Source organism: Coregonus lavaretus (assembly GCF_964263955.1).
Source record: "Coregonus lavaretus genome assembly, chromosome: 33".
Taxonomy (NCBI): domain Eukaryota; kingdom Metazoa; phylum Chordata; class Actinopteri; order Salmoniformes; family Salmonidae; genus Coregonus; species Coregonus lavaretus.
The window spans coordinates 23,652,443-23,679,005 of NC_140020.1; the positions used below are offsets into that span (position 1 = coordinate 23,652,443).

Genomic DNA, 26,563 nt, shown 5'->3' on the forward strand with positions numbered 1-26,563 from the left:
TTCCTGGTTGGAACAGAGGAATGAAAAACAAAGGTTCTGTTCAGAACAAAAAGATTGGGAAATAATTTAGGTTCCAACCCCTTATTGTATGACATCAGTTATTCCTAATGTCTAACTCCCACTCTTGTCCTGTGTTTCTGTGGAATTTCTCCCTAAAGGATTATGATTTTCCTAAAGGTAGGAGACATCACATGAGATTTATTTTAGTCAAGTGGAGTGTGGTAGTCATAATGTAAACTTGTGCATAAGTGCACTGTAACACCGGCCCTGCGCGTGCGTGATCATTTTGTCTATCTTCACCAGACGCGATCATGACACGCAGGTTAAAATACCAAAATCAATTATGAATTTTGTCGCAATTCGAAACGCATGAAACATTTATGGATATTTAGCTAGCTAGTTTGTCCTGGGAGATGGTTGTTATTTTATCTGACATGCATATGGGCCACTTTTTAGCTAGTTCTTTGTCCCCCAAAAAATACCCAGAGTAATACAAAATCGTGTTTCTCTACTCCTAATTTAATCCACAGATAAAAAGGGAAAGTTTTAATTATCAATCTTTTGATTAGTCTCTCCTTGTTTGTCTTTCAAGCATCCACTTGGGTTTGTGTCTTCCTGATATCCAATAAGGAGGGGACTTGCAGTGCGTTGAGCATTTTATTTTAGCACTTGGCTACGCAGACATTTGGTCACGCGCGAGCAGTATGGGTGAAATGATTGAATAACGTGTGTATTTATTTAGCAGCGCACGCAACATGGATGGTCTGGTTTGGGTGTACAGTGACTTTTTAGAAAGTATTCATAACCCTTGACTTATTCCACATTTTGTTGTTACAGCCTGAATTCAAAATTGATTATTATTTTATTTTTTTCTCACCCATCTACACACAATACCCCATAATGACAAAGTGAAAACATGTTTGCCGAAGGTTTTGCTAATTTATTGAAAATGAAATACAGAAATCTCTCATTAACATAAGTATTCACACCCCTGAGTCAATACATGTTAGAATCACCCTTGGCAGCGATTACAGCTGTAAGTCTTTCTGGGTAAGTCTCTTAGCGCTTTGCACACCTGGATTGTACAATATTTGGACATTCTTCAAAAAAATCTTCAAGCTCTGTCAAGTTGGTTGTAGACAGCCATTTTCAAGTCTTACCATAGATTTTCAAGACTATTTTAAGTCAAAACTGTAACTAGGCCACTCGGGAACATTCAATGTCGTCATGGTAAGCAACTCCAGTGTATATTTGGCCTTGTGTTTTAGGGTATTCTCCTGCTGAAAGGTGAATTTGTGTCCCAGTGTCTGTTGGAAAGCAGACAACCAGGTTTTTCTTTTAGAATTTTGCCTGTGCTTAGCTTCATTTCGTAAATTTTTTTTCCTAAAAAACTCCCCAGTCCTTAAAGATTACAAGCATATCCATAACATGATGCAGCCACCACTATGCTTGAAAATATGGAGAGTGGTACTCAGTAATGTGTTTTTATTGAATTTGCCCCAAACATAACACTTTGTATTCAGGACAAAATGTTAATTGTTTTGGCATTTTTTTGCAGTATTACTTTAGTGCCTTGTTGCAAACAAGATGCATGTTTTGGAATATTTTTATTCTGTACAGACTTCCTTTTCACTGTCAATTAGGTTAGTTTTCTCCTGAGGATGGATCACCATTGTAGTTACTCCACAATACTATCACAGCAATGAGTGGTTTTCTTTCTCTCCGGCAACTGAGTTAGGAAGGATGCTTGTCTTTGTAGTGACTGGGTGTAATGATACACCATCCAAAGTGTAATTAATAACTTCACCATGCTCAAAGGGATATTCAATGTCTGCTTTTTTATTTTTACCCATCTACCAATAGGTGCCCTTCTTTGCAAGGCATTGGGTAAAAACCTCCCTGGTCTTTGGTTGAATCTGTGTTTTGAAATTCACTGCTTGATTGAGGGACCTTACAGATAACTGTATGTGTGGGGTACAGAGATGAGGAATTCATAAATCATGTTAAACACTAGTATTGCACACAACTTATTATTTGACTTGTTAAGCACATTATTACTCCAGAAGTTTAGGCTTGCCATAACAAAGGGGTTGAATACTTATTGACTCAAGACGTTTCAGCTTTTCATTTTTTATTAATTTGTAACAGTTTCAAAAAAACATAATTACACTTTTACATCATGGGGTATGTAGAACAGTGACAAAAAAAATCTTAATTTAATCCAATTAAAATTCAGGCTGTAACACAACAAAATGTGGAAAAAGTCAAGGGGTGTGAACTTTCTGAAGACTAAGTCTATGGAAAGATGTTGGCTTGGCTAATGCACACACATTCCCCTCCAATTGCTCACTGCGGTTTACAAACCTGATCAATTGGAAGGTGAGCAATGCTGGCAGCTACAAATGGTGGCTTTCATGTTCCTCAGAGGCTTTGCCAAACTGAGTTCTTTACACAAACCCACTCTGTGGCCTCACTTAGGACACAAGGAGGAACAACAGTGTCTTGGCTCTGGGGTGAAATTTCCCCTAGGTACCGATCTAGGATCAGCTTCCCTCCCCCAATCCTAACCGTTAGTGGGGGAAAATGCTAAACTGACCCAAGATCAGCGTCTAGGTGAAACTTTTTACCCTACACCTTCAACTTGCATGACAGCACTGCTGTGTCTTGATCTATGAGCTTGGAGACATGAAAATGTTTTCCTAAATCAGCCGAGAAGAAGGCTCTGATCCCGCCGCTACAACATTTCCAGACTTGTGCGTCCCAAACAGCACCCTATTCCATATTTAGTTCACTACTTTTGACCAGGGCCCATAAAGTAGTGCACTACATAGGGAATAGGGTGCCATTTGGGATGCAGACATCCTCTCCCTGATTAAACTAGAGCCTTGTAGGGAACAGGCCCCAGGGGCCTCCCGAATAAAATTTTCCCCCTCCTCAATTTCATCCCACGACTTGGTGGGTCTGTGGTCCGTTTGTGCTCCTTTATTTGGTGCCAGCGCTGGACCATTGACCCTATGACCGGGTCCCCACTCCTTACATAATGTGTGTCCCAAATGGCAGGACCCTGGTCAAAAGTAGTGCACTATATAAGGAATAGGGTGTCATTTGGGAAGCAGACAATGTTCCTTGCTGCTTTTTTTTCTTCTCCCAGCTGTTACCAGAACGCAGTCTGTAAAGCCCATCCGTAAAGCCCATATGGTTGTATCGTTTGTGGCAAGAGAGGGAAAGAGAGGCTTGGAACGGGCCTAATCTTAGCAAAAAACAAATTCTTTGACCTCTTGGGTCAAACCCCAAATGATTGTCTTAAGTGTGTTCATCACCCATATGGCTCTGGTCAAAAGTACTGCATTATATAGGGAATAGGGTGCATTTGGAACGGACCCCATATCTTATCAACTAATAATACAAAGAGGTGTCTTGATTTTTATCTTGCCTAACCTCTGAGCCCTCTTTCTCCCTCTCTCACTCCCTGTGTGCAGCTGGATCTGAGTCGGCCCCTGGAGGAGCAGGGCCCTCTGGATGTCATCATCCACAAGCTGGCGGACCTCATTCTGGCGGACCAGAACGACACACAGGGCCTGCTATTGGTGCAGAGTGTCCAGGTAAGCCAATCGGCACCGCTAAAACATTGTAAGGGTGGATCTTGAGCACTTCACCTAATTGGGGAAGTTGTTCTTTGACAGGTGCAGCCATTTCTTTTAGGGCTAAGGGTCTGAAGGTGCTGTAGGCTGTTTATCTTTGAGGGTTATGCCTTTGATTACATAATTCTGAAATTTTGCTCTGAGATTTTGGTGAACGTTTCTGGTGTTCCTGGATAGAAATGTGCCAATGAAATATGATTTTTTTTTTTTATCTCTCCTAACCATGACTTAATCCAGTGCTATTCAACTACAGGTAACTGCCATAATAATGGAAACTGTTGAGTAAATGAGGAATACAAAGTATATTGAAAGCCGGTGCTTCCACACTGTGGTTCCTGAGTTAATTTAGCAATTAACATCCCATCATGCTTCGGGTCATATATAAAAATGCTGGACAGGCCATTTGTTATGGCCATTATTTTGGCTACAATGGCTATGCCCCCATAGGATGCCAATGCACCCTTCCAAAGGGCACGAGTGGTCACTGAATGGGTTGATGAGCATGAAAACGATGTAAACCATATTCCATGGCTGGCTGTCACCAGAGCTCAATCCAATTTATGGGAGATTCTGGAGCGGCACCTGAGACAGTTTTCTACCACCACCTACAAAACACCAAATTATGGAATTTCTCGTGGAAGAATGGCGTCGCATCCTTCCAATAGAGCTTCAGACACTTGTATAATCTATGCCGAAGTGCATTGAAGCTGTTCTGGCTCGTGTTGGCCCAATGCCCAATTAAGACACTTTATGTTGGTGTTTCCTTTATTTTGGCAGTTACCTGTATATTCTTACTGGGGGCTAGATTTGAAAAAGGTTATTTACAGGGTTAGACATTTTCTACATGCGATTACCACGGTGAAATTAAATTTTAAATTCTTCCTGGTAAGGAACCTCATATGCATGAAAGGATTTTATGGGCCTAATAGTAAAGACGTGTAATTTAACTGTAAAAATATATTACATGTTCATGCCACATTAAAAACGTATCTCTGACTTAGTGTTCACGTCGAACCACACCACATTTTGGAACGTGTACCACCTGTTTTCAAGTCCATTCACTAATTTATCATGCAGCTGAAAGGCAGTAATAAAACACTATGGTGTAACAGCCTACAGTTTTCTTGCCATCTTGGTTTAAATATTGTGATACTCATGTTTTACCGGTACGGCTTACAGGCACTATTTATTTTTTATTTACTTTCACCCCTGACGATTACTCTTCCTAAGACCGATTTTTATATATTTAAAAAAACATGAAATCAATTAATGTTTCAATGTTTTAAACAATCTGTTTTCCCGGTTTAGTTTTTCCAGTTTTCTGAGTTTTTGTAGTTTTTTCAGGTTTTCATTATGAAAATCATATTTTTGTTATATATAAAAACTGCAAAAAATGTAGTCCAAAACAATGCAACATCAGGTGACCACATTTGAGGTCTCAAAAAAAACAAAAAATAATTGAGAGGGTGTAGTTGCCCTTTGTGGTCCTCTGTAGCTCAATTGGTAGAGCCAGGGTAGTGGGTTCGATCCCCGGGACCACCCATACGTAAAAATTTATGCACACATGACTGTAAGTCGCTTTGGATAAAAGCGTCTGCTAAATGGCATATTATTATATTAATTCAATTGGCATCTAACAAAATACCATTTGTTTGGCTAGTGGTATTTCTGTACTGCTCATACAGTAGTGTACATGTGATGGCAGTAAAAAAAATTAAAAAGACCACCTGCTTAATAGGCTACAAATCAAAGGTCAAAGTATTCACACCTTGACTTTTCCACATTTTGTTGCGTTAAAAAGTGTGATTCAAATGGATTTAATTGTCATTTTCTGTCAACGATCTACACATCTGTCAAAGTGAAAGAAATTAGTTTAATTTGTCATTAACTTTTTAATAAAAGTTCTATCTTGATCAGATAAGTATTCAACCCCCTGAGTAAATAAATGTTAAACACCTTTGGCAGCGAATACAGCTGTGAGTCTTTTTTGGGTTAGTCTCTAAGAGCTTTGCACATCTGGATTGTGCAATATTTGTCCATTATCCTTTTTTAAATTCTTCAAGCTCTTTCAAGTTGGTTGTTGATTATTGCTAGACAGCCATTTTCAAGTCTTGCCATAGATTTTCAAGCTCATTTAAGTCAAAACTGTAACTAGGCCACTCAGGAACATTGGGTCGTCTTGGTAAGCAACTCCTATATAGATTTGGCCTTGTGTTTTAGGTTATTGTTCTGCTGAAAAGGTGAATTAGTCTCCTGGAAAGCTGTCTGAACCAGGTTTATCCTCTACGACAGGGTTTCCCAAACTCTGTTCTCGGGACCCCAAGGGGTGCACGTTTTGTTTTTTGCCCTAGCACTACACAGCTGATTCAAATAATCATCTAATCATCAAGTAATGTGTTGTTGGATTTGCCCCAAACATATATGTATATATATTGCAGTATTACTTTAGTGCCTTGTTGCAAACAGCATGCATGTTTTGTAATATTTTTTTCTGTACAGGCTTCCTTTTCAGTCAGTCATTTATATACCTTTCAAACCAAGTTGTTTTTCCGCCAACTTTAGCATCCCGCCAAATGTTTGCTAACTTTTCTTTATGAAAAGTATTGCCGGCGACAAAGCCTGTAATGAAGTCGCAATGCCGAGGCGGCATTGGCACGCACTACGCTCTTAAGCTCTTGATGTTTGCTAGGCAGTGCCCGTTTACTACTATCATCCTGGCAGTTCAAAATAATTTTGCGAGGCATTTCACTTAACCCATCTCGTCGCATAGCCCACCACATGCACTATTTTCTTAACCACAACTGGATCGATCCATAAAGAATTACTGTGGGAATAAATATAACTGAATGAGGCTAATGCAATTGAAGGCATCATTGTTGCTTACTGAAACTCCCAAAGTAATCGAATTGTTATAATACATTTGATTGAAGCAATAGCTTACCTGTGTGTGGTCAACTATTTCAGCACCGTTTCGCTCTGCTTTGAGACCAGCATGGGGTCTTGATAAATCAATAAATGCCAGATTAAGTTGAGGTGAAGCTGCTCATGATCATCTTGTCTAATTGGCTCATTTATTAGCCCTGATCAGAACATTTTGCCAGCATGTTATGTAGCTTAACAAGTGGATTATTATTGCTTATCAGTCGCTTAGTAGCCTAGGCCTACTCCCGACCGAAAGCCTGTGACTTGTCCTAATCAATCAATGTAATTTAGTTTTTTTAGTGAATCTGTCTGTATATTTGGCTAATTCTCTGTCTGGGCAAATACATGGAGGTGGTATAGCTCATCTATTCATTTGCTCATCTATCACTGATTAGAAACATTTAGCATGCAACAATGTAGCCTAAATCAAGTGTAGGCCTATTATTTTGCTTGATCGCGTATAGCGCAACTCCAAAAGCCTGCAGAGGTTGTGAAATATGAACACAAGACTGGAATGCTTTTGAAAATATACAATAGATTGCTATTATTTTCTATCGGTATCATGATGAAGATACTCTCAATGTAAGACCCAATGCCTGCTCCCTAACAAAGCAGAGGGAGGGTAGGAAAGAGATGAAACGTGGATCAAAAACTGATCAGGCTAGTGTGTCTCGTCTGTTTAATTTAACAAAATAACTATTGATTTCATGTGCAGCCATACAGGCTGCACAGACCAGTAACATAATTAAACTCAAAATATGCCATTCTATTCTTTTGAAAATACATTTTATTAGTCTTATGTTTCTTAGGACCTGCCAAAATGAATTAATAATGGAGTTATTTTTGATGGTGTATATTCTCAATGGACTTATACGCCCACCCACATCTGCACACCACCGGCAAGCGCACGGGAGGTATAAAAGGTGAATGCAGCCAAGAATGTGGTAAAAATGGGCCTGTTTGTAAGCAGGTCATACATTGCCCAAAAAAATGTACAGGCAAAATACCGTAAATCCAACGTGAAAGCAGTATTAGGTTAGTATTGTGGAGTAACTACAATGTTGTTGATCCATCCTCAGTTTTCTACCATCTCAGCCATTAAACTCTGTAACTGTTTTAAAATCACCATTGGCCACATGGTGAAATCCCTGAAGAGTTTCCTTCCTCTCCAGCAACTGAGTTAGGAATGATGCCTGTATTTTTTAAGTGGCTGGGTCTATTGATACACCATCCAAGCCTAATTAATAACTTCACCATGCTCACAGGGATATTCAGTGTCTGCTTTTACATTTTTACACATCAACCAATCGGTGACGTTCTTTGCGAGACATTGGAAAACCTCCCTGGTCTTTGTGGTTGCATCTGTTTTTGAAATTCACTACTTGACTTAGGGACCTTACAGATACTATATGTGTGAGGTACAGAGCTGGGGTAGTCATAACAAAAGTATATTATTGCACACAGAATGAGTCCATACAACTTATGTGATTTGGACACCTTTACTCCTGAACATTTTTAGGCTTGCCATAACAAAGGGGTTGAATACTTATTGACTTGAGGCATTTGTGTAAACATGTCAACAAAATAAATCCACTTTGATATTATGGGGTATTGTGTGTAGATCACTGCCACAAAATCTTTCTGAAGGCACTGTAGGCCTACTTTGGAGTAAACATTTAATTGAGAAGCTTTTTGGTGAAAGCCTTTAGAAATTACTATTTCGGCATGCTAACTGGCTACACAGACATGGGCCACAAACAGGCATTACTACTTCAGAATGTTGCAAGAAATACAAATAACTGATGCATCAATTATGAGACATTCATTCAATTTAACTACACTACCACTGTTGTTCATCTGAGCTGCTCCACGGGATAACAAGTTGTTTGAGCTGCGGGCTCTTGCTGCCCGACAGATAATATTCTCCTCAAACTAGGTGCTCAGCACACATACCGAGGTGTATGTTGATAGGCTACCGCTGCTACGATTGCCCCTTTTTCTCCCTCCCCTCCTTTCCATCAGGCCTGGCTGTCGTTTTGTCTTCGGAGTGCCTCTGCTAAGGATTTCAGAGATTTTCACTATGTAGAAAAAAAAAAGCTAACAAGTGGTATGCTTTTTGCCATTTTTTTTCTAAAGCCCCTCCAATTCGAGCCCTGAGTGTAGAGAAATTGATCATTTTGTTTGAGATCAAATCAGAGGAGAAAATAACAAAGGTATTTTGAAAAGCATTCAGTTTTCCAATCATGTCAACAATTTTTGCTAGATATGTATTGGCTTTCTTGTGGCGGAGATGAGCAACTATCTCCTTCCTAAGCTCACATGCTCTCTTGAAAGCATTACCCTTGCTTAGCCACCTAACATCATTATGTAAAAGTTGATCATGATGCTCAGCAGACGTGTCTTTCAGCAGAGTATGAAACAAGTGATGTTGGTGGAGTGGCGTCGCCAAATGTTTGCAGTTGCGATTGGCTGATGTTTGCAGCTCTGATTGGCTGTAGCTGGTACGTTGGGTGATATTGATTGACAGCACTGGAAAACAGATGATCCTATTGGAGAATATTGAACGAGGGCTCATTTTGGAACTAAACATTGGATTTTTGCAGGGATTTATTTGTGTGGATTTTTATATTAATGTTCATAATTGATCAAATGGCCATTCTAAATTGATAAAGGGGCCGGATCTAGCTCGTGGGCTGCCAGTTGAATAGCCGTGACCTAATCCATAGATCAAAGGTTGGTGAATGTAGTGCATGTCGCCCATAGCATGTTGGGTGGAGTACATCGGTGACCTCACACCTTCCCTGAGGCAACTGTCACTCACGGAGTGACAGACTATTCAGACTAGACTGTTGCCTTTTTAAGTTGCGTGAGTTGTTGTGCAGAAGGTTGCTAGTTCGCATCTTTCACGTGGCAGAACAGAATGCACTGTATCGCAGTGAACCACATTAGCTTTCGCAACAGCTAATGGGGATCCTAATAAAATACCAAATATTAGAAGGAAACCGCAAGTTGTGGATACAACATTTTAGTCATTTAGCAGACGCTCTTATCCAGAGCAACTTACAGTTAGTGAATACATATTTTTTTATACTGGCCCCCCGTGGGAATTGAACCCACAACCCTGGCGTTGCAAACGCCATGCTCTATCAACTGAGCTACATCCCTGCCGGCCATTCCCTCCCCTACCCTGGACGACGCTGGGCCAATTGTGCGCCGCCCATGAGTCTCCCGGTCGCGGCCGGCTGCGACAGAGCCTGGATTCGAACCAGGATCTCTAGTGGCACAGTTAGCACTGCGATGCAGTGCCTTAGACCACTGCGCCACTCAGGAGGACAACTTTGTGAGCTTTTTAGTCAGTGCACTGGTCTACTGTTCACATCTACATAAAACACATGTAATTGACTCCTTAAACTTACCCACTCCTTCAGTCCTCTTTTCTCTAGACACTATACAAACCTAGAGCTGATATATGGGATACTTTTAATGCAGAATTTGTTTTCAGTTCCACATGATAGTCTGGTCGATTTTTAAAAGCTTGACATGTTTAATGGTCCTCAGCAAACTTGGATTTGGTTTATAGGCCTATTTTCAGCATTATATGACTGACTAATGACTCCCATTAGCTTCTTTAATGGCCATTAATTTGAATGTTTACCCTGGACCCCCTCATTCATTAAAGGGACATTGCACTCCGAAATCACATTTTAGCAGATGTTTTCAGACCTCAAAGGAGTCTGTCAGAGGGAGTCCATGTCCCAGGCCATCTGTTTTGGAGATCCAGCTACGTGCCACAATCTAAAACTAATGGAAAAGATCCGAACCGTTTATTTCCAGATTGTCTGTGCTTATTCTGTTTCATTCCTCTGATGTGGACTGCTTTCCAGGCCTGAAAACATCTGGCATCTTCTGATTTTGAAGTAAAATGTCCTGTTTTTAAAGGGACACAGTTTTTTAAAGTGTATGTCTAAGGCACAGGGATTAGATCAGAGTTGCTTTCATACAGTGAGGTTCAAAAGTATTTGGACAGTGACACCTGTACTCCAGCACGTTGGATTTTAAATAATACAATGACTGTGGTTGAGGTGCAGACTGTCAGCTTTATTTGAGGGTATTTTCATCCATATCGGATGAACCGTTTCGAAATTACAGAACGTTTTGTGCAAAGTATTGGGACATTCACTTATGTGTATTGAAGTAGTCAAAAGTTTAGTATTTGGTCCCATATTCCTAGCACGCAATGACTAGCTTATGACTATAAACTTGTTGGATGCATTTGCAATTCGTTTTTATTACGTGGGTTTATCACGTGCTACCATGATTGCGAATAATCCTGAATCAATCGTGAATAATGATGAGTGAGAAAGTTAGATGCACAACGATCATACCCCCAAGACAGAAAAATGCTACCCTCACCTGTTATTGGTAATGGTGAGAGGTTAGCATTTCTTTGGGGGGAGATTATATTTGTCTCTAACTTTCTCACTCATCATTATTCACAATTCTTTCAGGATTATCAGTAATCGTGGTAGCGTCCACATTAATGTACAAGTGTTTAGAAACATATTCCATTCTTATTTACAATAAAAGTGACTCCAAAATGACACTACATTATTTACCATTCATTTATATTGGGCACAAAATGATCTGAAACACAAACAAAACATACTACAAATGCATCCAACATGTTTGTAGAGTCACAAGCTTGATGTAATCATAGCGTGCTATGAATATGGGACCAAATACTACACTTTTGATTACTTTAATACACATAAGTGAATTTGTCCCAATACTTTTGTCCAAAAACAGATTTAATTTCTAAATGGTTCACCCGATATGGATGAAATTGGCCTCGAATTAAAGCTGACAATCTTCACTTTAACGTCATTGTGCTGGAGTACAGACCCAAAACAACAACGGTTTCAATGTCAAAATGTCTTTTGGACCTCACTGTTTACCAAAACAGACCAAGGAATTTCAAAAACAAAACCAATGGTAAATTTAGCCACCTGTTTTTATATCACGTGGATTTCCCTGCATTCTTCACATTCTTTCATCTTGTAAACATTAGGTAATATGCACCACGCCACGTGAATACATGTTTTCACCCTTAGCTGTTCCTGGAGGCGTTGCTTTACACACCTGCAGTCTCAGAAAAACAAACAAAATAACTCTCCTCCCTCTTCATCTCCTTTTATGGTTTCATTGACATTAGACGAGGAGCCAAGCCTTTAATTTCAAATGGATACTTGCATTACATGGAGTTCCTCTTGATTGTTATAGTGCATACAGAGATACTAATACATAAAAGCAAAGATATGAAAATAAATGGCTTCTACTGTACTAGCACAAGGAAGTGGAGAACAGAACTGTACAAAACCTTTTTGTAGTCTTTAACAAATTACAACGGTATAACTAGGAAGTCACCTGTATACTTTCTGAAATCTAGTATACATTATTTAAACATTCTTCAGATTCATAATTTGAGTGGCTTTGTTGCGTTAAGGCTTGCTGAGGCTGTAATATGCTTCAGAAATGTCTGAAATGTTCATTAGGGCGCAGAATATTTTAAAACGATTTGCAATGGAAAACGAAAATGTGCGTTTCTTATTGAACAAGTCCAGGAAGTCCCTCTCAGTTTTTGGTGCCTAATAAACATGGCCTTGGGGCGTTTTTTTTTGTTGCAAAGTGTGTTGCTAAGGTGTGCACTTTTGAATACATCCCTGATGTTGTTTTGGGACTGTCTTCAGGATTACATCGACACCCATCCTGAAACGGTGGTTCTGGACCCGCTGCCGGCCATTAGGACCCTGTTGGACCGCTGCAAGTCCTACCAGCTCATCCGCAGGCTTGAGGACTGCATGAAAGGTATAGAGACAGGACTGCCACCCAAAGTACACACACAAACTGACATGTACGCGCACGCATGCATGTACACACAAACTATCACAAATCCACACACAGCCATGCACTCACAGATACCAAAACATAGACACTACACACTCACTTGCCTAGACATTCTGTTAACCCTTTTGTTAGAATTGTACGTCATAACATCGACATAAGGAACATTCAAATCAATTACTCACATACTGTGTGCATACACTTGCTCAGTTTACCCCTGGCCTGGGACTAACACACCTACTCATAACCGGCAATGCCATCTTTAAATATGTGTGCGTGCGTGAATTTTTTTCCTCCCTTTGGGTTGGGAAGCCCGGAATCGCAAAATACAGGAATCCCTCCCTGGCCTGTGTTCATGTTGCTACTGGCTCCCTACATGAGCCCGGCGCTTTCCGTAAGCCTTTTGTCCCGGGCTGGATGTCGAATGGCAGGCTCCATTTTGGGGCTTTGCGCAAGGGAAATGTGTGGCTTAGGGTGGGTTTATTCACGGCGTGTGTATGAAAACTGCAGAGTGGCTCGTCCTTTGTCCTGCGCCATGGGGCATTCCCAAACTAGTTAAACAAAAGGGATCAGGGTTGAAGGGGCTGAAGGGTTAGCGTAGCTAGCTGCATAGGCACGTATGTGAATCCCAAATGGCACCTTATTTCCTACATAGGGCACTAGTCAAAAGAAGTGCACTATGGGTGCTGGTCAAAAGTAGTGCATTATATAGGGTATATGGTGCAATCATATGCTCTGGCATGAGTGTTTATAGTCTGTGCTTGAAGTTGAATGACAACGGTGTCTGTAGACTCTGTACTCAGTTTAGGTGCTGGTACTCATTAAAATGTTACAGTACGTGTTCATATTTAAGAGTGAATACTCTATGAGGTTCCTGTCCTCAAACAATAGAACATTCGAGGTGTGTGCACCAGCCCAATTCAAACACTGGTTATCGTATGGAAATAAGGCTAGTTTCTATGTACTTATTTGGAGATAATAAGTTAATAAGTAAATTAGGATAGTTTCTGTGACCAATCTATCCTCTAAATCAGGGTTGCCCAACCCTGTTCCTGGAGAGCTACCCTCCTGTAGGTTTTCGCTCCAGCCCCAGGTGTTACTAACCTGATTAATCTTATCAACCTGCTAATTATTAGATTCAGGTGTGCTAGATTAGGGTTGGAGCAAAAACCTACTGGACTGTAGCTCTCTAGGAACAGGGTTGGGCAGTCCTGCTCTAAATAATGGGAGAGCTGTGTATACTCTGACTGGCCAATTCGTCAGAATCTATTGGTACTTTACATCAAGTGGCACAACTTGTATACTAGAAAGACATTTGTTTATGGAACTAACTTACTAAACTCATTCATTTCATTTAGTTTATGTACTCTCCCCTCAACTACTTGAATAATAATTCAAATACTGGTTCTAATTAAAACCAAACTTCAGGTTGGTAGAAGTTTAATGAGCCAACTGTTTATCATGTATTAGTGTAAGTGCGCTGTCATGCCTAAAGGCAAAATATGCATTTATAAAGCCTTATGTGTTAATATGAAGTATAAAACATGCTACTGTATAAGCATTCATAATAGCTCATTTAACCTTTTTAAGAAACTAGCTACATAAAGAGACTACAGAAAATACTTAGTGTTACCTAATACCTACAAATAAAATGATCCCTTAAAGCGACTACCTTACCCAGCAGACCTCCAGGACTGAATTTGACCGCTCACCCCCCTGCTTTGGTCAATTCCAGAGCAAGTGCACTCGACCTGGGGTAGTGTGAGGTGAACTGTGGGTCTTGGCTCCAGCTCCACAACTCTGTTTAGAAATACCTCAGCAGCGAGCAAAGTGTTTTCTGTGGCTGTGCTTCTCCCAGGCAACCACTTCCATGGCAATTAGCCGGTAACAGTAGAGACTGGAGAGAGAATAGGATCCTGGGAAAATGCCGATAACACTTGCTTAAGCTGTGGCTTTATGTAAAAGGCTACTTGAAGGCTTTTAGACTCCTATTAACGCACCGAACGAACATTCTCTGGGTCATATCAGCGCATTACATCGTCTATTTAGCGCCAAGTTGAGTCTTTTGGTATTCATTACATTTTTGTTTTGGAGTCTGGTAGGCTTAACTTTTTTATGTTTTCTTTCTACACGATTTTCGGTCATATTACAAAGCGCCAACTTTTTGAACTCTTCAGGGGTTTTAGCATTCAATAAATATTGATCGTAATATGTATGGCATGACAATAATAGTCTGAGGAGTTGACTAAAATACATACAGATCTGGGACCAGGGCCCGTATATCAGTACTTTTTAGAAAACCTTTTAAGAATCCTCCAAAAATCCAATTTAGGTTTAAAAAAGGTTTTGGCTAAAAGCTGCTGGTAAAAGGTGGTTAAAAAGCTCACACTTACAGCGAAGTGTAGAAGTAATATGAAAGGATCTATGCATGAGCCAGTCACCCAATCAAGGTTTGTTAGTGCTAGGCTGGAATAACATTAGTTGTGTTCATAGACTTATTTGTTTGTGGCTGTTAGTGTCATATAGTTTAATACTTGTATCAGCAAAGAGCAATAAATAATACCAAGGTAAACCGTAGTAACTGCAGCCCAAAGCTTGGTGAAACCAAGGTAAAAAGCAATAACTGATGTGAGTGATTGCAGTTAAATCAAATTTAATTGGTCGCATACACATATTTAACAGATGTTATTGCGGGTGTAGCCAAATGCTTGTGTTCCTAGCTCCAACAATACAGTAATATCAAAAAATACACAATCATACACACACATTTAAAAAGTAAAAGAATGGGAATATAGAAATATTAGGACGAGCAATGCCGTAGTCTATGTATGCATTTAGAAAGTATTCAGACCCCTTCCCTTTTACCACATTTATTTTACGTTACAGCCTTATTCTAAAATGGATTAAATCAATCTACACACAATACGCCATAATGACAAAGCGAAAACAGGTTTTTAGAAATGTTTACACATTTATTAAAAAATAAAGGTACCTTATTTACATAAGTATTCAGACCCTTTGCTATGAGACTCGAAATTGAGCTCTGGTGCATCTTGTTTCCATTGATCATCCTTGATGTTTCTACAACTTGATTGGAGTCCACCTGTGGTAAATTCAATTGATTGGACATGATTTGGAAAGGCACACACGTCTATATAAGGTCCCACAGTTGACAGTGCAAGTTAGAGCAAAAACCAAGCCATGAGGTCGAAGGAATTGTCCATAGAGCACCGAGACAGGATTGTGTCGGCACAGATCTGGGGAAGGGTACCAAAAAAACAACAACATGAGGAACAAGATTCTCTGGTCTGATCAAACCAAGATTGAACTCTTTGGCCTGAATGCCAAGCGTCATGTCTGGAGGAAACCTGGCACCATCCCTAAGGTGAAGCATGGTGGTGGCAGCTGTGTGGATGTTTTTCAGCGGCAGGGACTGGGAGACTAGTCAGGATCGAGGGGAAAGATGAACGTAGCAAAGTAAAGATCCTTGATGACAACCTGCTCAAGAGCGCTCAGGACCTCAGACTGGAGCGAAGGTTCACCTTCCAACAGGACGACAACCCTAAGCACACAGCCAAGAGAACGTAGGAGTGGTTTCAGGACAAGTCTCTGAATGTCCTTGAGGGGCCCAGCCAGAGCCTGGACTTGAACCCGATCGAACATCTCTGGAGAGACTTGAAAATGGCTGTGCAGAGCTCGAGAGGATGTGCAGAGAAGAATGCGAGAAACTCCCCAAATACAAGTGTGCCAAGCTTGTAGCGTCATACCCAAGAAGACTTGTAATCTCTGCCAAAGGTGCTTCAACAAAGTACTGAGTAAAGGGTCTTAATACTGTAATATTTCAGTAAAAAATACACTGCTCAAAAAAATAAAGGGAACACTTAAACAACACAATGTAACTCCAAGTCAATCACACTTCTGTGAAATCAAACTGTCCACTTAGGAAGCAACACTGATTGACAATACATTTCACATGCTGTTGTGCAAATGGAATAGACAACAGGTGGAAATTATAGGCAATTAGCAAGACACCCCCAATAAAGGACTGGTTTTGCAGGTGGTGACCACAGACCACTTCTCAGTTCCTATGCTTCCTGGCTGATGTTTTGGTCACTTTTGAATGCTGGCGGTGCTTTCACTCTAGTGGTAGCATGAGACGGAGTCTACAACAAGTGGCTCAGGTAGTGCATCTCATCCAGGATGGCACATCAATGCGAGCTGTGGCAAGAAGGTTTGCTGTGTCTGTCAGCGTAGTGTCCAGAGCATGGAGGCGCTACCAGGAGACAGGCCAGTCTATGAGGAGACGTGGAGGAGGCCGTAGGAGAGCAACAACCCAGCAGCAGGACTGCTACCTCCGCCTTTGTGCAAGGAGGAGCAGGAGGAGCACTGCCAGAGCCCTGCAAAATGACCTCCAGCAGGCCACAAATGTGCATGTGTCTGCTCAAACGATCAGAAACAGACTCCATGAGGGTGGTATGAGGGCCCGTCGTCCACAGGTGGGGGTTGTGCTTACAGCCCAACACCGTGCAGGACGTTTGACATTTGCCAGAGAACACCAAGATTGGCAAATTCGCCACTGGCGCCCTGTGCTCTTCACAGATGAAAGCAGGTTCACACTGAGCACGTGACAGACGTAACAGAGTCTGGAGACACCGTGGAGAACGTTCTGCTGCCTGCAACATCCTCCAGCATGACCGGTTTGGAGGTGGGTCAGTCATGGTGTGGGGTGGCATTTCTTTGGGGGGCCGCACAGCCCTCCATGTGCTCGCCAGAGGTAGCCTGACTGCCATTAGGTACCGAGATGAGATCCTCAGACCCCTTGTGAGACCATATGCTGGTGCGGTTGGCCCTGGGTTCCTCCTAATGCAAGACAATGCTAGACCTCATGTGGCTGGAGTGTGTCAGCAGTTCCTGCAAGAGGAAGGCATTGATGTTATGGACTGGCCCGCCCGTTCCCCAGACCTGAATCCAATTGAGCACATCTGGGACATCATGTCTCGCTCCATCTGATGAGTTGGCGGATGCTTTAGTCCAGGTCTGGGAGGAGATCCCCCAGGAGACCATCCGCCACCTCATCAGGAGCATGCCCAGGCGTTGTTGGGAGGTCATACAGGCACGTGTAGGCCACACACACTACTGAGCCTCATTTTGACTTGTTTTAAGGACATTACATCATAGTTGGATCATTCTGTAGTGTGGTTTTCCACTTTTAATTTTGAGGGTGACTCCAAATCCAGACCTCCATGGGTTGATAAATTTGATTTCCATTGATAATTTTTGTGTGATTTTGTTGTCAGCACATTCAACTATGTAAAGAAAAAAGTATTTAAAAAGATTATATCATTCATTCAGATCTAGGATGTGTTATTTTAGTGTTCCCTTAATTTTTTCGAGCTGTGTGTGTGTGTATATACAGTGGGGAAAAAAAGTATTTAGTCAGCCACCAATTGTGCAAGTTCTCCCACTTAAAAAGATGAGAGAGGCCTGTAATTTTCATCATAGGTACACGTCAACTATGACAGACAAATTGAGAATTATTTTTCCAGAAAATCACATTGTAGGATTTTTTATGAATTTATTTGCAAATTATGGTGGAAAATAAGTATTTGGTCACCTACAAACAAGCAATATTTCTGGCTCTCACAGACCTGTAACTTCTTCTTTAAGAGGCTCCTCTGTCCTCCACTCGTTACCTGTATTAATGGCACCTGTTTGAACTTGTTATCAGTATAAAAGACACCTGTCCACAACCTCAAACAGTCACACTCCAAACTCCACTATGGCCAAGACCAAAGAGCTGTCAAAGGACACCAGAAACAAAATTGTAGACCTGCACCAGGCTGTGAAGACTGAATCTGCAATAGGTAAGCAGCTTGGTTTGAAGAAATCAACTGTGGGAGCAATTATTAGGAAATGGAAGACATACAAGACCACTGATAATCTCCCTCGATCTGGGGCTCCACGCAAGATCTCACCCCATGGGGTCAAAATGATCACAAGAACGGTGAGCAAAAATCCCAGAACCACACGGGGGGACCTAGTGAATGACCTGCAGAGAGCTGGGACCAAAGTAACAAAGCCTACCATCAGTAACACACTACGCCGCCAGGAACTCAAATCCTGCAGTGCAGACGTGCTTGAGCCAGTACATGTCCAGGCCCGTCTGAAGTTTGCTAGAGTGCATTTGGATGATCCAGAAGAGGATTGGGAGAATGTCATATGGTCAGATGAAACCAAAATATAGAACATTTTGGTAAAAACTCAACTCGTCGTGTTTAGAGGACAAAGAATGCTGAGTTGCATCCAAAGAACACCATACCTACTGTGAAGCATGGGGGTGGAAACATCATGCTTTGGGGCTGTTTTTCTGCAAAGGGACCAGGACGACTGATCCGTGTAAAGGAAAGAATGAATGGGGCCATGTATCGTGAGATTTTGAGTGAAAACCTCCTTCCATCAGCAAGGGCATTGAAGATGAAACGTGGCTGGGTCTTTCAGCATGACAATGATCCCAAACACACCGCCCGGGCAACGAAGGAGTGGCTTCGTAAGAAGGATTTCAAGGTCCTGGAGTGGCCTAGCCAGTCTCCAGATCTCAACCCCATAAATCTTTGGAGGGAGTTGAAAGTCCGTGTTGCCCAGCGACAGCCTCAAAACATCACTGCTCTAGAGGAGATCTACATGGAGGAATGGGCCGAAATACCAGCAACAGTGTGTGAAAACCTTGTGAAGACTTACAGAAAACGTTTGACCTGTGTCATTGCCAACAAAGGGTATAAAACAAAGTATTGAGAAACTTTTGTTATTGACCAAATACTTATTTTCCACCATAATTTGCAATTAAATTCATAAAAAATCCTACAATGTGATTTTCTGAATTTTTTTTCTCATTTTGTCTGTCATAGTTGACGTGGATCTATGATGAAAATTACAGGCCTCTCTCATCTTTTTAAGTGGGAGAACTTGCACAATTGGTGGCTGACTAAATACTTTTTTTCCCCACTGTATATATATATATATATATATATATATATATATATATATATATATATATATATACAGTCATGGCCAAAATTGTTGGCACCCCTGAAATTTTTCCAGAAAATGAAGTATTTCTCACAGAAAAGTATTGAAATTACACATGTTTTGCTATGCACATGTTTATTTCCTTTGTGTGTATTGGAATAACACAAAAAAAAACAGGAAAAAAGCAAATTTGACATAATTTCACACAAAACTAAAAAAATGGGCCGGACAAAGTTATTGGCACCCTTTCAAAATTGTGGATAAATAAGTTTGTTCCAAGCATGTGATGCTCCTTTAAACTCACCTGGGGCAAGTAACAGGTGTGGGCAATCTAAAAATCACACCTGAAAGCAGATAAAAAGGAGAGAAGTTGACTCAGTCTTTGCATTGTGTTTCTGTGTGTGCCACACTAAGCATGGAGAACAGAAAGAGGAAAAGAGAACTGTCTGAGGACTTGAGAACCAAAATTGTGGAAAAATATCAACAATCTCAAGGTTACAAGTCCATCTCCAGAGATCTAGATGTTCCTTTGTCCACAGTGCGCAACATGATCAAGAAGTTTGCAACCCATGGCACTGTAGCTAATCTCCCTGGACGTGGACGGAAGAGAAAAATTGATGAAAGGTTGCAACGCAGGATAGTCCGGATGGTGGATAAGCAGCCCCAAACAAGTTCCAAAGAAATTCAAGCTGTCCTGCAGGCTCAGGGTGCATCAGTGTCAGCGCGAACTATACGTCGAAATTTGAATGAAATGAAACGCTATGGCAGGAGACCCAGGAGGACCCCACTGCTGACACAGAGACATAAAAAAGCAAGACTACAGTTTGCCAAAATGTACATGAGTAAGCCAAATTCCTTCTGGGAGAACGTCTTATGGACAGATGAGACCAAGATAGAGCTTTTTGGTAAAGCACATCGTTCTACTGTTTACCGAAAATGTAATGAAGCCTTCAAAGAAAAGAACACAGTACCTACAGTCAAATATGGTGGAGGTTCAAAGATGTTTTGGGGTTGTTTTGCTGCCTCTGGCACTGGGTGCCTTGACTGTGTGCAAGGCATCATGAAATCTGAGGATTACCAAAGGATTTTGGGTCGCAATGTAGGGCCCAGTGTCAGAAAGCTGGGTTTGCGTCCGAGATCATGGGTCTTCCAGCAGGACAATGACCCCAAACATACTTCAAAAAGCACCCAGAAATGGATGGCAACAAAGCGCTGGAGAGTTCTGAAGTGGCCAGCAATGAGTCCAGATCTTAATCCCATTGAACACCTGTGGAGAGATCTTAAAATTGCTGTTGGGAAAAGGCACCCATCCAATATGAGAGACCTGGAGCAGTTTGCAAAAGAAGAGTGGTCCAAAATTCCGGGTGAGAGGTGTAAGAAGCTTATTGATGGTTATAGGAAGCGACTGATTTCAGTTATTTTTTCCAAAGGGTGTGCAACTAAATATTAAGTTAAGGGTGCCAATCATTTTGTCCGGCCCATTTTTTGAGTTTTGTGTGAAATTATGTCAAATTTGCTTTTTTCCTGTTTTTTTTGTGTTATTCCAATACACACAAAGGAAATAAACATGTGCATAGCAAAACATGTGTAATTTCAATACTTTTCTGTGAGAAATACTTCATTTTCTGGAAAGATTTCAGGGGTGCCAACAATTTTGGCCATGACTGTGTATATATATATATATATATATATATATATATATATATATATATATATATATATATATATATATATATATATATATATATATATATATATATATATATATATATATATATATACATACATACAGTGGGGAGAACAAGTATTTGATACACTGCCGATTTTGCAGCTTTTCCTACTTACAAAGCATGTAGAGGTCTGTAATTTTTATCATATGTACACTTCAACTGTGAGAGATGGAATCTAAAACAAAAATCCAGAAAATCACATTGTATGATTTTTAAGTAATTCATTAGCATTTTATTGCATGACATAAGTATTTGATCACCTACCAACCAGTAAGAATTCCGGCTCTCACAGACCTGTTAGTTTTTCTTTAAGAAGCCCTCCTGTTCTCCACTCATTACCTGTATTAACTGCCCCTGTTTGAACTCGTTACCTGTATAAAAGACAACTGTCCACACACTCAATCAAACAGACTCCAACCTCTCCACAATGGCCAAGACCAGAGAACTGTGTAAGGACATCAGGGATAAAATTGTAGACCTGCACAAGGCTGGGATGGGCTACAGGACAATAGGCAAGCAGCTTGGTGAGAAGGTAACAACTGTTGGCGCAATTATTAGAAAATGGAAGAAGTTCAAGATGACGGTCAATCACCCTCGGTCTGGGGCTCCATGCAAATTCTCACCTCGTGGGGCATCAATGATCATGAGGAAGGTGAGGGATCAGCCCAGAACTACACAGCAGGACCTGGTCAATGACCTGAAGAGAGCTGGGACCACAGTCTCAAAGAAAACCGTTAGTAACACACTACGCCGTCATGGATTAAAATCCTGCAGCGCATGCAAGGTCCCCCTGCTCAAGCCAGCGCATGTCCAGGCCCGTCTGAAGTTTCCCAATGACAATCTGGATGATCCAGAGGAGGAATGGGAGAAGGTCATGTGGTCTGATGAGACAAAAATAGAGCTTTTTGGTCTAAACTCCACTCGCCGTGTTTGGAGGAAGAAGAAGGATGAGTACAACCCCAAGAACACCATCCCAACCGTGAAGCATGGAGGTGGAAACGTCATTCTTTGGGGATGCTTTTCTGCAAAGGGGACAGGACGACTGCACCGTATTGAGGGGAGGATGGATGGGGCCATGTATCGCGAGATCTTGACCAACAACCTCCTTCCCTCAGTAAGAGCATTGAAGATGGGTCGTGGCTGGATCTTCCAGCATGACAACGACCCAAAACACACAGCCAGGGCAACTAAGGAGTGGCTCCGTAAGAAGCATCTCAAGGTCCTGGAGTGGCCTAGCCAGTCTCCAGACCTGAACCCAATAGAAAATCTTTGGAGGGAGCTGAAAGTCCGTATTGCCCAGCGACAGCCCCGAAACCTGAAGGATCTGGAGAAGGTCTGTATGGAGGACTGGGCCAAAATCCCTGCTGCAGTGTGTGATAACCTGGTTAAGACCTACAGGAAACGTATGATCTCTGTAATTGCAAACAAAGGTTTCTGTACCAAATATTAAGTTCTGCTTTTCTGATGTATCAAATACTTATGTCATGCAATAAAATGCAAATTAATTACTTAAAAATCATACAATGTGATTTTCTGGATTTTTTATTTAGATTCCGTCTCTCACAGTTGAAGTGTACCTATGATAAAAAATTACAGACCTCTACATGCTTTGTAAGTAGGAAAACCTGCAAAATCGGCAGTGTATCAAATACTTGTTCTCCCCACTGTGTGTGTATATATATATGTATATAAGCACAATTTTCCAAACTTGTTTTTTCTTTGTTATTATGGGGTATTGTGTGTAGTCCCCTGTAGCTCAATTGGTAGAGTGCTAGGGTTATGGGTTCGTTTCCCACGGGGGGCCAGTATGAAAATGTATGCACTCACTAACTGTAAGTCGCTCTGGATAAGAGCGTCTGCTAAATGACTAAAATGTAAATGTAGATTGAGGGGGGGGGGGGGGGGGGCAATTTAATCCATTTTAGAATAAGGCTGTAACGTAGCAAAATGTGGACAAAGTCAAGGGGTCTGAATCCTTTCTGTGTGTGTGTGTGTGTGTGATGGGCTGTATAGACAGTATGTGGATAGAATATGTAGTATATCTGAAGAATAGTATATGTACAGCAATAGTTAAATGGGATAGGCCTTGACTAGAATACAGTATATACTTTACATTTGAAGTGGGTAAAACAGTATGTAAACATTATTAAAGGCACCAGTGTTACATGACTGTCCATAGGGCAGCAGCCTCTAAGGTGCATGGTAGAGTAACTGGGTGGTAGCCGGCTAGTGACTGTGACTAAGTTCAGGGCAGGGTACTGGGCGGAGGCCGGCTAGTGGTGACTATTTAACAGTCTGATGGCCTTGAGATAGAAGCTGTTTCTCAGTCCCAGCTTTGTTGCACCTGTACTGACCTCGCCTTCTGGATGGCTGCTTTTTTCCTTGGTTTCACGAACTTTCTCCAGTTACTGCAAACCCCCCATATTCTCCAAAACACAACACAGTGGAGACAGGATATTTGTCCACTTGATAAAGCATATATTTAATGTATCAAAAGTGTAAATGTACAGTAACTGCTCTTTTGCTTTGTAGGGCAGGACTCTTAGCTGGCTATTTCCTTGACCTTGGCCGGGATTCAATCCAAGGTGTGCTATAGCGTAGGTCACTATACAACTGACAATGTACCTTTTTTAAAAGGCATTTTCCCTGACGTTTACGGAGATCATGTTCACGGTAAAGGCTGTGCATACTGGCTCAACCGTAAATTACCTTTTTGTAAAGTAGGTTATAGATAGGATTGAATCCCGGCCCTTGTTTTGTGAAATACCCCTCCAATATTAACCTTCTCAACTATCATTGCCCAGTATTAACACACCTGGTTCAGCTAAGAGCTTGATTAGTCGAGTAGTAGTTGGAAAAAGGTGTGCTTGTGGTGGGCTGGAACAAAAATGTGCAACCCTGGGGGTATTTCACAAAAAAGGTACAGCAAGATGGCAAGCTGCCACTCTGAAGTGCTTGTACATATTTCCTAGTTCAGAAAAAAAGCTAAATCTCAAACTAATATCTCATCACTTTGGACACCCACAAGAATGCTCTGTCTGGCCAATCAATGCTATTTTTAAAATCAATTAGCTACCAGGGAGAAAAAGAGAACCAGCAGTATTTAACCCCATAAAGGCCCACAATTGGGAACATTGTGGATGGCGATAACGGATTAGCTCTTATGTGTTCAGGCCTAGCTGTTATTATTTATTTATTTTTTTACTTAGCTTTTTTTTACCCCTATTAGAACATACCTTTGCTCTTGTGTGTATCTGTGACCCCCCACCTCTCTCATCCCCCCCCCCATCCCACAATTTTACCATACCAGCTTTGTTTTTGTATATAGTCACCTCCGATTATTGCCACCCTTGATAAAGATGAGCAAAAAAGACTGTGGAAATACAAATACTGAGCAATATTGTATGCTCCATTTTTTTTTTTTTTTATTATATTATTTTAATATATAATTAAAATAAAGATTTTGTTTAACAAGTAATACTTTTTATCTCTCAAAAAGATACAGGTAACTGCCAAAATATAGGAAACACCAACACAGTATCTTAATCGGGTGTTGGGTCACCATGAGCTGCCAGAACAGCGTCAATGTGCCTTGGCATAGATTCTTGTTCAAATATTTTTTATTGAACACACACAAGAATGGTGTATAGGTATGAAAGACATGTGTACAGTTCTTATCTAAACATAAGAGAACAGACATGAACAACAAGACCCAGAGTTCTGGACACAAAACAAATATTACAAAACACGACATACAGAACAGGGACAGGTAGAAAGAAAAAGGGTAGATGTAACCCCCCCACTTATACCCCCCTTTATCCCCCCCCCCCCCCCCCTATTCCACCCTATTCCCCTCCCGACTGCTCGAGTGTCGGGGCCAGCACACGCTGCCCAAAGGTATATATAAATATGACAATTGAGAGTGCGTTAAAAAGTACAAATTCACAGCACCGACTGGTCCAGGTAAGAGAGGAAAGGCTGCCAGATTTGATCAAATGTTGATAATTTATTGTTCAGAATATATCTAATTCTTTCTAAGTGTACAGTTTTTGCCACTTCGCTGAGCCATAATTTGGTAGAGGGCGCTTCCCTCCTTTTCCAAAACAACAATATTAATTAATTATTTTGCCGAGATGAGACTGTAAGAGATGAGTTGTTTTTGGGAGTTGGTTAATCCGTTTAGGGAGTCGGACACTCCCAGGATTATCAGAAGCGGGTCTGGGTCTATTGAAGTCTCCAGAACTTCAGAGAGGACCCCAAATATTCCACACCAATAACCATACAGACTAGAGCATAGGGCAAAGCAGTGGAGTAGTGTACCCTGCTCAGCCTGACATTTATCACACATAGGGGATGTATCAGGAAATATCCTATGCAGTTTAGTTTTGGAATAGTGTAATCTGTGTAATACCTTAAATTGTATGAGACGATGTCTGGAGTTAATGGAGCAGGTGTGGATATACTCCAAGCTATCCTCCCAGTCTGCCACCGAAATGTCAGTCCCTAGTTCTTCCTCCCATTTTGCCTTAATGGCATCTGTAGAGGGTGCGCTAACAGATTGAAAAGCGTCATATAGACGAGATATCAGTTTGTCTGAGGTGGGGCATATTTTTATGCATCCGTCAAACATGGAATGTTTAGCATTCTCAAATGTTGGGAGGTGTTTTCTAACATAGTCTCTAATTTATAGGTATCTGAAAAAGTTACTTCTGGGAAGGTTATAAGTTTCCCTCAGCGCTTCAAAGGAAGCAAAGGTCCCTCCTATATATAAATCCCCTATGGTACTTATCCCCAACTCTCCCCATCGCTCAAAGGTGTTATCAAGGTTAGAGGGGGCAAAGGAGGGATTCCTGGCAACAGGGAGCATGAATGATATTGGTCTAAGCTCAAAGTGGGCTTTAATTTGCTTCCAGATTCGGACTGTGCTATGTATAATAGGATTGTTATGGTAAAGTGACATCTCCAGATTAACAGGTGACAAAATCACGGCACCAATAGAGAAGGGGTGACACTCCTCCCGCTCCATGCTAAGCCAGCTGGGTGGCGGGGTTGCGTCATCCAGCAAAAACGTAACAGCGCGGAGGTTAGCGGCCCAATAGTAAAATATAAAATTTGGGAGAGACAATCCTCCTTCCATCTTGGATTTACATAGGTGTTTTTTACCTATCCTGTGTGTTTTATAATCCCAGATGAAAGTATTGATAATAGAGTCCAGTTGTTTATGAAATGATTTAGGTATGAGGATTGGGATGTTCTGGTATAGGTAGAGCAGTTGTGGGAGGAAGACCATTTTAATGGCATTAATTCTTCCGAGCAGAGAAATTGGGAGAGTTCTCCAAAACT

At 41.2% G+C, this 26,563-nt stretch overlaps 1 protein-coding gene across 1 annotated transcript in view; it reads left to right on the forward strand.

Moving 5' to 3' along the window:
* The window catches only part of itpk1a (inositol-tetrakisphosphate 1-kinase a), an 84,188-nt gene that overhangs the window by 37,470 nt on the left and 20,155 nt on the right, over positions 1 to 26,563 (forward strand). The window contains 2 exon segments of the mRNA XM_084150703.1: positions 3,480 to 3,602; positions 12,311 to 12,428. Coding sequence (XP_084006829.1) covers positions 3,480 to 3,602; positions 12,311 to 12,428 — 241 coding nt within the window.